Here is a 13,148-nt window from a genome sequence, read left to right as displayed (position 1 = left end):
TCTCTATGTATGATTCTAGGTGTCCATATGACGATAAATGTATATACCATATCACTGTGGAATATGTCATCCTGAAATGACATATGACATCATACCTGCACCCTTCCAGCTATCCACCTGCGATTTCAGATGAAAAACGAGTTCTCATAATCCTATCCGATGCAGATAATAGCCAGACGATTGATCAGTTGTATAAGTTCCTATGTTGCACGCATTTTTGGGGTATAAGGGCTCAATGCAGGCTCACCCAACTGAGTGAGGGTATTGCATTATATACCATTAGGTGCGCATTTTAAATACAAGCGGATACAAAAAAGAATGGAGGGAGACGGAGGAGAGGGAGAGCGGGGCGGCGGGACAGCGAGCTCGCTGTCGGGGACAACGAGCACGGGGGGCGGGTCGGAAGCGCACGACGTGGGCGTGGGAGATAACGTGGGTGCAAGCGGGAGATCTAGAGATAACACAAACTGATGGGAGATCTGATAATATGTCCATGGGTGCAGTAAATCCATAGCAACGTATATGGGGAACCTTGTAAGGACGCGTAGCTCAGCTGTAAAGCTGAGCTGCGCTTTGTTTATGCTAGGCCGGGGTTCTAATCTCGGCAGACGCAAGTCTTTTCTAGGCGTCCGCTGTGCGCGCATGGCCCGCGCCTACCCGTATGCCCCAGGAATTGGTACATGCCCATTGACCCGACACCTAATAGGTATCGGTATATATATAGGCGTACTGAGGTATATGCCCGCGACAGCCTGGAAGGCGAGCCGTGGGTGTGGGCGCGTGATCTGGGGGGGGAGAATGAGCGTGGATGGGAACGAGAGGGGTCGGGGGCACCGGGAGAAGGCGCAAGTTTGAGTCACGGTCCTGTCCGAGGTTCCGTTTGGCGGGGGCGAAGATCCCAGACAAGGGGATAGCGCGGCCGAGAAGCATGCGGGCGGACGGGCATGGGAGCAGGAGGCGCGGTGACTGGAGTGAGGCGAGAGAGGCGGAGGAGTGACCATCAAGCGAGGATGGATTGTCGTGGGCCCTGCGAGTACGGACGGCGGCGTGATGGGGTCCAGTTTGAGGGATGTGGGAAAGAGATACGACTCGAGGGAGCAAGTCGGAAATTGGGCGTGGCCGATCGGTGGCGGCAAATGCGGGCTTGGAACGGGCTGGATGGAGAAGAGGGAGTGATGAAGGAGCCAAGGAGAGCGCAAAGCGTGCAGCAGGCGAACACTCGCCGTGGACGCAGCCACGCAGCCGCCGCGCGCTCGTGGCGGTCCAACGAAGACGGCCACCGTTCGCGTGGGCAGGAGACGTAAGTTTATTAAAGTGGGGCGTGACAGGGAGCGTACGGCAGGAAATGATGAGCACCAGACGAGGTGCGAGATGGCGGGAACCGAGCGGGCTGGGGATGCACGGAAGATGGATGGGAGGGCACAGTGCACACGAGCGGCGGTTCGGCGTGACACTAGTGTTCTGTGGCAGATGTCTGGTGGGGGTAGAGATCTGTGAGCAGCCTCTCGTACCACCTTCGATAGTGTTCGCAGACAACGGGGTGCTTCGTGGGCGCGCGGGATGATTTCCTGCAGCCGACGGTTCCTGCCAGCGTTGCTCCCGCGAATGCGATGCACGAACGGGAGGCGCCCGCGGCGGAGGAGGAGAACCGGCGCTGATGGCAAGCACTGATGGCGGCCGCGGGATGAGATGCGTTTCGTGGGTGGACGGTGTGCCGAGGACGACGTCGAGGGTACGATGGTCCAGCGACAGCTTGGGAACGTAGATTGGGAAGCACCCGTGGGCGTGCCCGGGCGCAGCAGAGGCTGGTGAATTATTCGTGGGTCCGAGGAGGGCGAGGGCAGGCGAGGGCGAGAGTGAGAGATGCGTGCAGGTCGCCCATCTCCCGTCATGATGGCCGACAGCCGTGGCGGACCACGGAGAGCGACGAGCCGAGCGCAAGAGTTGCCAAAAGCGGGACTCAACGCCTCGCTTGAGGGCTCAGACGATCAGAACGAACGCAGGCCGCCGCGGCCGACGAGTGCCTCTCCCAGTGCCTGCCTCTCGTCCGTAAGTCCGCCGCGGCAATCAGCAGTCGTCTGCGGTACGGAGGGCGGCGACCCGCGCGGGTGGATGCGGACTTGCCGACGGCATCCTTCCCGCGAACCTTGCCCTCGCCGTCCCTCGCCCGCCCCCTCCTCCCGCTCCCGCTCCACCCGTCACGCCTCGAGACGGGAGAACAAGAGGCCTGGAGGGCAGCTCTCACTTCCAGAACCCACACGGCTCCCATACACCCAACTGCCTCCGCGACAACGGCTGAGAACGCCCTCCTCTGATGCGCGAACGGTCGCCCCTGCGTTCCTCAGCGAGCCCCGCCCAGCGCGAGCCCCGCCGCGTCTCGTCCCAACCCGCTTTCGTGTCGTGCAGTGCGCAGATCCCTCGCGCTCTTCCGGCTCTCTTCTCTCTGATCTCGTCCCAGCTGCCCTTCCCGGATCCCACAGCCGCGTGCCATCGCCCGTCCGCAGCCCCTGCCGCCCCGCCGAGTCTGTGCGCCGGCGATAGGGCCTTCGAGAGAGAGGTTCGAGAACGCGAACGCGGGACGTCTGTTGCCCTGCCCTGCCCGAGCGCCTTCTTTCCTGCGCCCCCCTTGTCCCCACACTGAAGACGTCAGCGACCGCCGCACATCTCTCACGCACGGGAGGGGGCTCGTTCGTGCCTGCGTGACGAAACCGCCTCATGCTCACTCACACGGAGTGCGCCGGTGGCCGAGCGTGCTCGAGTGGCCAGACCGGCGCGAGCGCAGCGCAGAAGCCGCAGAAGTCGCGGATCGCCCGCCGCGGCCGCGACGCGCGAGCTGGACCCGCCTCGCCGCGCGCCCGCACGCCCAGTGCCCACGCCCTCCGCGGACGCAGAGGGCGGGTGCGAGACGCGAGGTGCTCAGGCGAGGCAGGACGGTCCCCCGGGCGCGGGTGCGCCATACTCGCCCGGTGTCCTATCGCGCGCCCGCCCCGGGAGCGGGCGCTCCTGCCCCCCCTCGCCCAGCCGCGGCGGGCGATCAGACCTACGCGTCGCGAACGCGGGCGCATCGTTCGGGGGGCGTGCCTCGGCGCGCGCTCTCTTTACCGGCCGGTCGCCACTCGAGGGGCCCGATCTCTGTAGGCGAACGGGAGGCCCCCACGACCGCCCACACGCTTTGGGCAGGCAACGGATGAGATCACGGCCGGGGACGTAATAGACGTGGTGCATTCGGCGCGGACGCGTAGGCGTAGGCGTACAGGTGTGCGCGTGCGCACAGATCTCGGTGCGGCGGGCTCAGAGTCAGAGTCGGGGTGCTACTTGTCCTTCTTGCTCTCCGCGGGCGCGCCGTCCCTCTCGTTGGCCTTTTGCGCCGCCTCCGCCTTGTCCGCCGCCACGTTTTCTTCGATCATCTTGCTTTCCAGGCGGCGCGCCCACTGCTCGCCGGCCTGCGGGGGTGGGCCACCGGACCGAGGGTTCGCGCGAGAAGCAGGAGGGAGGGAGAGCGGGAGAACGTCAGCGGCGGCTCGTCACAGTCGGGTATCAGAAGACGGAGTGCGAACGCGGACGTAAATCCGGGGTGGACGCGTCGCGAACCCGTGCGGTGGGGGTGGGGAAGGGAGGAAGTCGGAAGTCGGAAGGAGGCACACTCACCTGGAGGACGACGACGCCGATGAGGAGGACGATGATGATCGTGTTCCCGGCGGAGAGCAGGCGGAGCGCCTCGACCCGGTCCGCGTGCGTGTCGACGTCTGCGATCGGGTTCACGACCGTGCGGCACGCGGGGATGTTCACGGTCATGTACACCGCGATGGCGAACACGAACGCCGCTGGGAGGGGGGCGAGGAGCATCAGCGCCCGCGTCCGAGCGTACGGGCGAGCCGAGGACGAGGGTGAGGGCCCCGGTGCGCGGCGCGCGGCGGAAGACGGGGGAACGGCCCAGCGGGCACGTGCGTGCGTGCGCGGGACGGCAGGCGTGTGTGCGGACACGTTCAGATGACCGGGCAGGGGGAGGGGACGCACCGATGGACGAGCCGTCGAAGAACACGGCGCTGTCGTCCCACTTGTGCAGCTTGCCGATGAGGCCCACGAGCCCGACGCCCATCACCCCGTGCAGCAACGCCTGTCCGTGTGCGTGTTCGGAGGGTGAAAGGACGACGTGGAATACGACCAGCGCGCATCAGCACCCGGACGGACGGACGGAGAGACACAAGCGACCCAGACGGACCTTGATCGCGGGCGGGGAGTTGTAGAAGGTGGTGTAGAACTCGAACCCATCCCGGACGATGGCATCGTTGAGCGGCGTGAAGAGCACCCGGTAGTCGACGTTCAGGCAGACGGCGAGCACCCCTGGGAGCAGCCCGCCGCACAGGTAAGGGCGCGGGGAAAGGATGGGGCAGGCGAGGACGAGCGTGTGCACGAGCAGCGGACGGAAGTCGGCACGCCGGAGTACGGAGCAGCAACGCGAGAAGGTGAGCGGCAGGGCGAGCGTGACGGAAGAGAGACTGACCAAGAAAGAAGGAAACCGAGACAAGGACGGCGGCCTGGCGGTAGCCCATGTTGGCGGGCGAGCGAGGAGGAGCGAGGAGCGAGGACGATTTGTCGCGCGCTGGCGTCCTTGCAACGTCGTCTGCGCTGCCAAGGCGTTCCTGGCATGGGCGCCTCTCCGCCTAGATAGTACTCGCTCGCCGTTTCACTCTTTATGCCGGTCAAGCGGTCAAGAGTCGGTCCACAATGCCCAGAGAGCGAATTATAAATTACATCTGAGCAAAAACAGAAGGGGATATACACCGCGTGAGGGTATCGTTGGGACGTGCAGCTGTATACTAGACAATCCATAAATGCGAAAGCATCCTTGTCGGTGCTCGCGCGGCCGGCACCCATGCATCGGTCCTCAGCCCGCTCCCTCCGGGAACCATGTCCGTCCTCGGTCGAGGTCGATGCGGGTGGCGTCTGAACGTCGTCGTCGTCATCGTGATCATCAAAGGCATCCCAGCCCAGCCCTATGTCGGTCGATGCGGCAAATTCCCGGACGACGGCGAGACGGGCTCCGCCCCCTCTGGGATCGACGGCGCGCCCCCAGACTGCTGCGGCGGTCGCGGGGACGCGGGCAGCCCCGCTGGTACACCCACCATGCGACTGTGTCGCCGGCTCTGCTTGTCGCTTGTCGTCACGCTCAGCCCGCGCGTCGCAGCGAGCTGGGCAGCACGCGAGCGCTGCGCCTGCGCCTGCGCCTGGGCTTGGGCTTGCGTGAGGGATGGGCTGTGACGGGACGCGGAGCTGGCGGACTCGGCGACGGACTCGCCGTCGTTCTCCGTCGTGGCCTCCGTGCCGCTTTCTTCGACGATGTCCTCCTCGTCGTCACTGTCTTCCTGTTCTCGTTGCGCTGCAGAAGAGAACAATGGCGAACCGGTCAGCAAGCGGCAGGGCGAACGATCGTCGCCATACGTACTGGAAAGGGCCCGGCCACTATGCCCCAACAGCTGATCCGCCGCGGCGTCTGAATAGTGCTGGCTGTTTCGCCGCGCGGAGCTCTGGCTGGGCGCACGCTCCCCGTGGTCGGCGGGGGCTTGCTCCTCCTCCTGTTCCTCGTCCTCGAGGGTACCGTCGACATTGAACACGCGGTTGAACTCCCCCAGCATGAGGCTGAACACGCCCGCCGGGATGCCCAGCGTGGGGCTGAAGACGATCCCGACGTTGCGCATCGTCATCTTGTTGATGTTCGCGTTCTGCACGATGAGGATCAGGTGTGCGGTCAGCGCACGGAGCAGGCTGTAGTTCGCGACCGGGAGCGAGGAAATAAGATGCGAGAGTTCTCGGATCCGCTCCTGGGGATCAACGAAGTCTGGATACGGACTAGGTCAGCGGGGGCTCTTGTGGTCAGGCCACACGCGGGGCGTGACAGAAGACTGACCGATGACCGAAAGGAAGCGCAAGTGCAGATCGCGCGTCAGGATGCTCGCAGGGAGCTCGCGCAGGAATGTCTTGAGCAGACCCGCGATGGCATGCGGATCCCAGTATTCGTCTGAAGCGAGCAGGTCGACGTCACCCTCTGCCCGAGGATGGGGTATGTCAATACAAATGCTTTACGTGATCATCCATGCGGATGTCGCACCTTGGTTGAAACGGTCCTTGAGGCTCTTGATAACTGCAGAACTACCGCTCAGGCGATAGATACCCTCTTCTGTCTCCGCCTTCTTTGCCTCAAGATACTGTATACACCTGAAGACGATCGCCGGCAAGCTGGCAATCTGGGCGACGTCGAGCGACTCCTCCAATGCAATACCAAACACCGCCCTCGGGATGTACGTAGGTACCGCGACTGCGGCAGGTTTCTCGGCTGATCGCGTGCTGTCAGACTCGTGCGGACGACGGAAGGTGACAACACTTACCACCTCCGCCGCGTCCGAAGTTCCAGCCCTTGAATGTTCTTGACTTTGTCTTCTCCCTCCGATCGGATGTGGACATAGGAGGCTGCTCAGGCTGGGCCGGCTGATTGGGTCCGCCGAACTTGTACCCGGCGGGGATGGGAACCCCGTTCATGGGCCCGGAGATCTTGACCTTCCCGTGGGCATCGACGCGCGGGGTATTCGGGTCCGACGGTGGCGACGGCGGACGCTCCAGCATCGGAGAGGGCTTCATGGACATCCGGTTCTTCTTCATCCGTTTCTGCTGCTCTGGCGTGCGTGCTGCCGCGGCGTTGGCCATGTCGGGATAGTGACCGAGCTCGGAATTTGCTCTTGGGTTCAGGGCGGACACAAGCTCCGGCTCTTCAGCGAGCGGAGACGTGGCGGGCAGCGAGCTCGAGGTTAGCCCTTCGACTTCGAGAGACGTCTTTGCGGGACTGCTTGAAGTGGTCTCCTCGGGGAACTGAGGTGCCTGGAAGAGCTTCGCGTTGTTTGGATCTTGTGGGAGTTCGGAGAGGGGCATTGCTGGGCCCTTGGCGATGAGGACATCTTTGGGTAAGCGACGCACGGGTGTGCTCTGGAGGTCCGTTGGAGGGTTGGAAGAAGTACTCGAACGGGGCAGAGCGGCATTGAGTTGCGTGACTGGACTGGCCGTCACGGCGAGGGGCAACTGCTCATCGTTGTACGTGCCAGTGACGTACCGCACGAGCTCCTCGACCCAAGAATCTCGCTCCTCGTCGCTTTCGGCACAAAGGACATGCCGCGCGGTAGTACCAGTCGGTCCCTTCTTCGCCTCGATGACGAGGAACGCATGTCGGTATTCGTTGTCTTCGTCTCCCTCGCGCTTCTCTGGTGTGCGCTGCTGTCGGCCAATCTGGGCGCCGGTGATGACAATTGACCCAAGGTGCGTGCCGCCCCGCTGTGTGCCAAACCCCAGAAACGGTAACGATGGTCAGCGAGGGATAAAAATCGAGGTGAGCTCCCGCCGGCCGAAGTACAAGCCGACATGCCGCATGAATAATGAACCGAGTACTCACGCTCTCATAATACTCCAGAGACGGACCCTGAAGTACGAAGTACCTCGTCTTCCAACCACCGAAGTTCTTCCCGCGCTTGGTGAGGTAGCCCTCCTTGTATCCGACTTGTGCTACGGGCTTCTGGGCCTCACGGACGACGTCGCATGTGAAGAATGCGACGATTTCAACCTTTTCCTTGACGGGAAGGGCGATCAAGGAACGGAGGTAAGCTTCCAGAGTGACCTAGACAAATGGGGATCGTCAGTGTCGAGAATGACGGAGCAGACGGAAGTGAGCGGGGGAAGGTTTCGAGAAGACAAGAAATCCCGGCAGCATGAGATCGGAATACGTTCGCGCGTCCAGAAGCGGGGTTTCACAAGCGCTTTGCATGGTAACGAGGACCCTGGGCCATATTGCGTGTGGCCGGGACTGCACAATAGCGCGCGGGGTCAACAGTATATACCCGGGAGGAGAAAGTTGGAGAGCAGAGAACGCCCGAAGGAGTATGGGCGAAGCGCAGCAGCCGTGCGAGCGTTATAGAAGACTTACTTTGCGCTGATCAACCTTGGCGGGTGCATGATCACGCCATAAACGACCCTCGGGAAGGCTCATGAGCCTCTTGGATGCGGTGCGGCCGACGGAGGAGCGGATGCGCGTGTCGAGCAGGAGGACATCGCTGTACGCCTTCTCGATCTTCCACGGGTCCTTGCCACGGCCCGGGTCGACAAGGATGATGAAAGAGAGGGTGTCCTTGCCCTTGTCGTTGGGACGGATGTTGGAGTTGAGGACGGTGATCTCCGTGTGCGGCAGGTCCTCTGCGAGCAGCGGAAGCTGGCGGAACTTCATCTGCGGCGGGTTGGCGGGGCGCGGGAGGGGGAAAGGAGAGAGTGGGGGCTCTGCAGGGGCGGACTGGGAGGCGGAAAATGAGGACGGCTGGGAGTCGGGAGACGACATGGATCGGCGGAGCTGTGGAGGTTGAGGGTAGTCCATGCTGCCCTGGCGCGACGGAGGGTGCATCTGAAGCGGGGGCGGCGGGGTGAACTGGGCCGGGCTGGTGGGGGTGCCGGGCGGGAGGGGGAAGTCCTCGACGGCGGGGCGGGACTTGTCGCGGCGCTGAGGGGCGTCGGGGGACGAGCGTTGGGGAGCGTCGGAGGACGAGCGCGGGAGGTCGGTGTATGCAAGGCCGTTAGCGCCGGAGTGGTCGTTGACGCTGTCGTCGTCGTCCATATCGAGAAACTCGCCGCCTTCCTCGGTCGTGACAGATCCTGCCCGTCGCGAGTCGGGTGACCGCCCCCCGTCCGCCCGCCCGCGCCCGTCCCCGTTCTCCGTCGGGATCCCGAGCCCACGCCCGTTCGGCGCCGGCGAGCTCGTCTCCGAGAACGACTCCCTGCCCGGGTTCGGGCTGTCCGCAGGCGACGCGATCGACGCGTACCACCGCTTCGTCTCCTCCGGCAGCGAGATCTGCGACTCGCGCGACAACGCGTGCGCACGCACCGTCAGGTTCTGCTCGCCCGCGCCTGCCTTCCCGTTTGTCACCGGACCGTAGCCCAATTCTGCAGGTTTCAGCGGTGGGGGCTGTCCACGTGAGATGCTCGCCGCGCCCTCCGGCGACGCCGGCGTGAGCACGACGCCATTCTGTACGGGACCAGGCTGCAACTGTGCCAGCGCCTGCGGAGGCTGAACTTGCAGCTGGAGTGGAGGGCCGTGAGCAGGCGACTGCTGGGGCGGTAACGACGTCTGGGATTGGGGCTTGGGCTGGGAGGCTGCTTGTGGGGAAGCCCAGGCGCCGAGCACAGGATCAGTGGGCTCTCTCGGTGATGTGACTTTGGCTGATTGTGTCGCTGTCGAGGGCGAGGGGGCGGGCGTTGATGTGGCCGACAGAGAATCCGAGCGCAACGGCACCGGCGTGGGAGCGGGTTGTGAGAACGAGTCCTCCGTAGGGCTCATCGTCAACGACCCTTCTGGCGCGGGGCTGGCAATCGACAGCGGCGATGGTATGTGTCCAGAAGGCCCCGCGGGGGTGGCGGAAAGGAAGCCATTCGTCTGGACGTTGAGGACCGGAGACTCTGAGCGGGTGGAGCTGACCGTGTTCACTGTGCCCGACGAGCCCTTGCGCTCGGGCGTCATCCGCGAAGCGGAAGAGGTCGACTGACTGGGATCAAAGGATCGAGAGGACGACAGCTGTGGCTGGGCGCGAGCTGGCGGTGGGATCGTCAGCACACGACGGCAGAAGGCGAACGGTAGGAAGCACTGACGCGACTCGTCCGAATGGGCTCTGTGCACAGGTTGCCGGGGATCGAGAGCGTTGGTCGCCTTGGACGAGCTTGATGAACTGTGGCTGTCGCTCGGCTTGAGCTGGGAGGCGGAGGAGGCAGAACGAAGGGAGACGTCTTTGCCCTCGTTCTTCTCTCGTACGCGGTGGGCGCGGAGGAGCTTGTCGGTGTCTTCGCCCTTGTCCTGGAGACGATGCTTATAGAGATCACGCTCACCGCGAAGACGCTCGAGCTCCTTCATGACATGGTTGTACCCCGACCGCTGCTTCTCGATGAGCTTCCAGAGCTGGGTGTTTTGCGCCGAGAGCTGGTTACGCTCATTGACGGCGGCGTCGAGAGCGGCAAGGGCGGGGTTCGGGGAACCCTCGTAGGTGGCGAGTAAACCCTCGACCGCGAGAGGCTGGTTTGTAGGCACAGCGGATCCATTGGCCCCGAGGGCAGATAAACTGGGATTAGGAGTGTTGGCGAAGGATGCGGCGGAGCGTATGACGGCGGGAGAGGAGGTGACCGAGGGCGGGTAGTCGTTGCGGTAGGAGCGGTCGCGAGAAGGGGTGCCGTTCGGGACCATACTGGTGATAATTTTCGGGGGCTGAGGGCTGGCCATCATCGGGCAAGAAGCCCTGTGGGGGGGTTGTGGAAAGGAAAGGAGATCAAGAGGGCAGGGGAACGAGTGGTATAGTCGGCGGGGAGTGGCCGGAGGGAGAGGGATGCAGCGCGCGCGCCGCCGAGGGAAGGCAGGCGAGAGGGCGCGGGCGGGAGGGGGCACGGAGGCGGGAGGCTCGGCGGGAGGAGGGAGGAGGCGTGAGCCAAGGACGTGTCTGGCGGGAAGACGGAGGTGAGGGCGAGACGAGGAACGGGCGCCTGTGGCAAGTGTTGGGATCTGAGGCGGTCGCCTGTGCGCGGTCGCCCGACTGCTGGTCACCCGTGCACCGCGCGCGATCCTGGATCTCTCTTCTCAGCAATCCCCTCCCTCGCCCTCCATGCGTCGGTCGGCGTCGGGACTGGCGACGGCCGTCGTCCGCGCCCATCACCAGACTCGCCCGCCGGCATCGGTCGACTCGGACCCGTGCCTTGGAGTCGGCCGCCTCATGCCAGCTCTCCTCCCCACTGGCACTCCGTCCGCGATAACGTCCGTCAAGGGCTGATCCATCTCGCTCGGGTGGCCACGCGCCCAAGGCGGCACCAGCGCAGGCCGCTCGCTCTGTAGTCGTGAGAGCCGGTGCATTCAGTCTGGCTTTCGTTAGCACGCAGGGATCCAAGTTCGCTTGGAAACATCCGCGAACTCCGTCTCCTCCATCGGAACACGGGTCCCCAGCAGGCGCTCGTTCTGCTCTCCGCTCATCTCTCTCCGGGACCCACGCGATCTTCAGCTCTCGTAGAGCGCCCCACGAGCTCCTCGTGCCTCTCAATCCATTTCGACCCATCGTCCCTTTGAACCACGTTGTCCCGTCTACCTGCTACCTGTACGACCCAGCTGCATCGCACCGCTCGGGAGTCGGCACCGCTCGGCAAAGTCCTTACCCGCTAAGCATCCGTTGCACCCAACTTCGCCCCACCCACTTTCCACAGGATCCTCCGTCGCCACCCGCGCACCCTCCAGGTCCCAGGTCCTGCCAATGACAACCGCGCTTGGCGTTCGAGGGCCACCTAGCCTCTCCTTGGCGCCTTCAGCTAGATACGGTGTTACAACAACGGTCCACAACAGCACATTTCCCATTTCATTTCAGGCCATCCACCGGGCCACTCCTTGCGCCCATCACTCCACCACATACGCATTTCGGTGCGCTTTATCGCCCAATCCCTTCGTTCCCGCTCCTCACCATTTCGGAGACGCAACGCGCACACCGGCACGCAAAGTACCATCCCTCTAAAAGCTCCTTTTGACGAGTCTCCCATCCCATGCCTTCCACATTTGGACCGTAGCTGATGCACAGCTCCTCTCCGTCGTCTGCTCCAGAGGTAGTGACGAAGCGTAGTACTCGACCTTGTCTTTCTTTTCGCACATTCGGTGAGCAACCTGCAGCCTTCATGTCAGCGCTTGCTCGCCCACTTCGGAGGTCAATTCGGTCGATTGTACGACTCACTATGATTAAAGAAAGACGCCATTGGGTACACCGCGAACCCGAGACACTCGCTTTCTTCCATCAGCGGCGTCTCCCAGATCCCAAACGCGTTTCCTGGGTCTACGCCAAATATCGTCCGGATGTTTTCTACGGTCACAAGATCTGCCAGCGAAGACTGCCCTCCCACATCTGTCCCGCCTGGGAACCTTGTCTGAGGCTTATCGGCGTTGAGTGCTCCCTCCTTCCCACCTCCGGCGCGCAACAAACTTCGCGAAGTCTTTGCTTCCGCGCCGGAAACGTTCGGGCGAAAGCGCGCGCGAAGGACGCTGTAGACTAGGGTTTGGTGTTCCAAGATCCCGGGGCACGCCCGTAGAAGCGCGAGCTCATTGGTCTGCAGCGACGCGAACGTCGCCCATCTGTCGTTCGACCAATGCTCCTGCGGTCCTTCTGCCTGGGAGGATGCGCCCATCGCAGCCCCGGCCGGATGCGGTCGAGGATGCGGCGGCGGCGGGAGCTCGCGGAGGTAGCGGAGGAGAGCTAGCAGGACGTATCGGGCCATGTCCGCCTCGTAGTCGTCCAGCTGGAGGGTGGCCCAGCGCCGGACCGCTTTCGGCGAGCTCTCCTGCGCGGACAGGGCGGCCCAGGCGGCGTCTGCGGCCGCTTGGGTGACGTCCGTGGGCTGCCCGGACGGTGCGCCTTGGGGCGAGTCGGGGGCCGGTTTGGCGGGTTTCTTCTGGCGGGCAGCTTCGAGGCGCCTGAGCGCAGCGACGGCGTCGAGCCCCTCGCGGTCGATCCAGCTGCGCTGGCACTGCGCGTCGCAGAACGAGAGCCCGGCTCCGGTCACACCGCTGGCTCCAGATCCCTTGGACGCGGTCGTGCGGAGGCTGAGAGAAAAGGTTTGGACCGGGGCGTCGGGCCGCTGGAAGCCTTCGTCGTCCTTGCGGGTGAGGAAGGTCTTTCGACCGCGGTCGTAGCGCCAGCACTCGGCGCAGACTTCGTTCCGGAAACGCTTCCAGATCGTGGCGGAGTAAGGGGCGCACTTCCCGAGGAGGTCGGTGTTCTCGGAGAGCGCCTTCGACGCGTGGTATCTGCGCCCGCAGTGAGGATCGGTGCGAATGTGGAGGGCGGCTGGACGAATTGGGGTGAGACGGATGGAAGGGATAGGCGGACGACAGATGGCTGTTGGGTCGACATTGGGAGCGTGATGTGGGCGGAGAACTATCGATGGGACGAGATGGACTGGTGCGGGGGGCGTGATGCGGCCGGGTTTGCTGTGCGCGTTTGATATTCAGGATGTAGACATGGGCGCGGTGAACCTGATGGACCAATCGGAGGTGGATGGTCCGCTGCAGGGGGATTGGACAGATCGGGCGAGCGTCGACGGACGCGTCAAAA

At 63.8% G+C, this 13,148-nt stretch overlaps 2 protein-coding genes across 2 annotated transcripts; both read right to left on the bottom strand.

The window, feature by feature from the left end:
• Positions 1 to 4,997: 4,997 nt before the first annotated feature.
• On the bottom strand, positions 4,998 to 10,294 carry BXZ73DRAFT_45356 (uncharacterized protein; the record flags this gene model as incomplete). Its single annotated transcript, XM_048019502.1, has 9 exons — positions 4,998 to 5,380; positions 5,447 to 5,839; positions 5,909 to 6,046; positions 6,110 to 6,334; positions 6,387 to 7,320; positions 7,439 to 7,660; positions 7,967 to 9,052; positions 9,101 to 9,615; positions 9,673 to 10,294. The coding sequence occupies 9 exons, from the start codon at positions 10,292 to 10,294 to the stop codon at positions 4,998 to 5,000; spliced, it is 4,518 nt and encodes a 1,505-aa protein (XP_047878880.1).
• A 1,183-nt stretch (positions 10,295 to 11,477) lies between these two features.
• BXZ73DRAFT_45314 (SET domain-containing protein) lies at positions 11,478 to 12,918 on the bottom strand (the record flags this gene model as incomplete). The annotated part of the gene is made up of 4 exons (XM_048019491.1): positions 11,478 to 11,707; positions 11,775 to 11,970; positions 12,052 to 12,615; positions 12,658 to 12,918. Coding segments are annotated over 4 exons (1,251 nt in total), but the record flags the coding sequence as incomplete, so codon positions are not given.
• Positions 12,919 to 13,148: the final 230 nt, after the last annotated feature.

The sequence above is a fragment of the Epithele typhae genome (genome assembly GCF_022376455.1).
Source record: "Epithele typhae strain CBS 203.58 chromosome Unknown BXZ73scaffold_17, whole genome shotgun sequence".
NCBI lineage: Eukaryota > Fungi > Basidiomycota > Agaricomycetes > Polyporales > Epitheliaceae > Epithele > Epithele typhae.
Note: the sequence above shows the minus strand (reverse complement) of the source record. Positions and strands in the feature narration are given on the sequence as shown.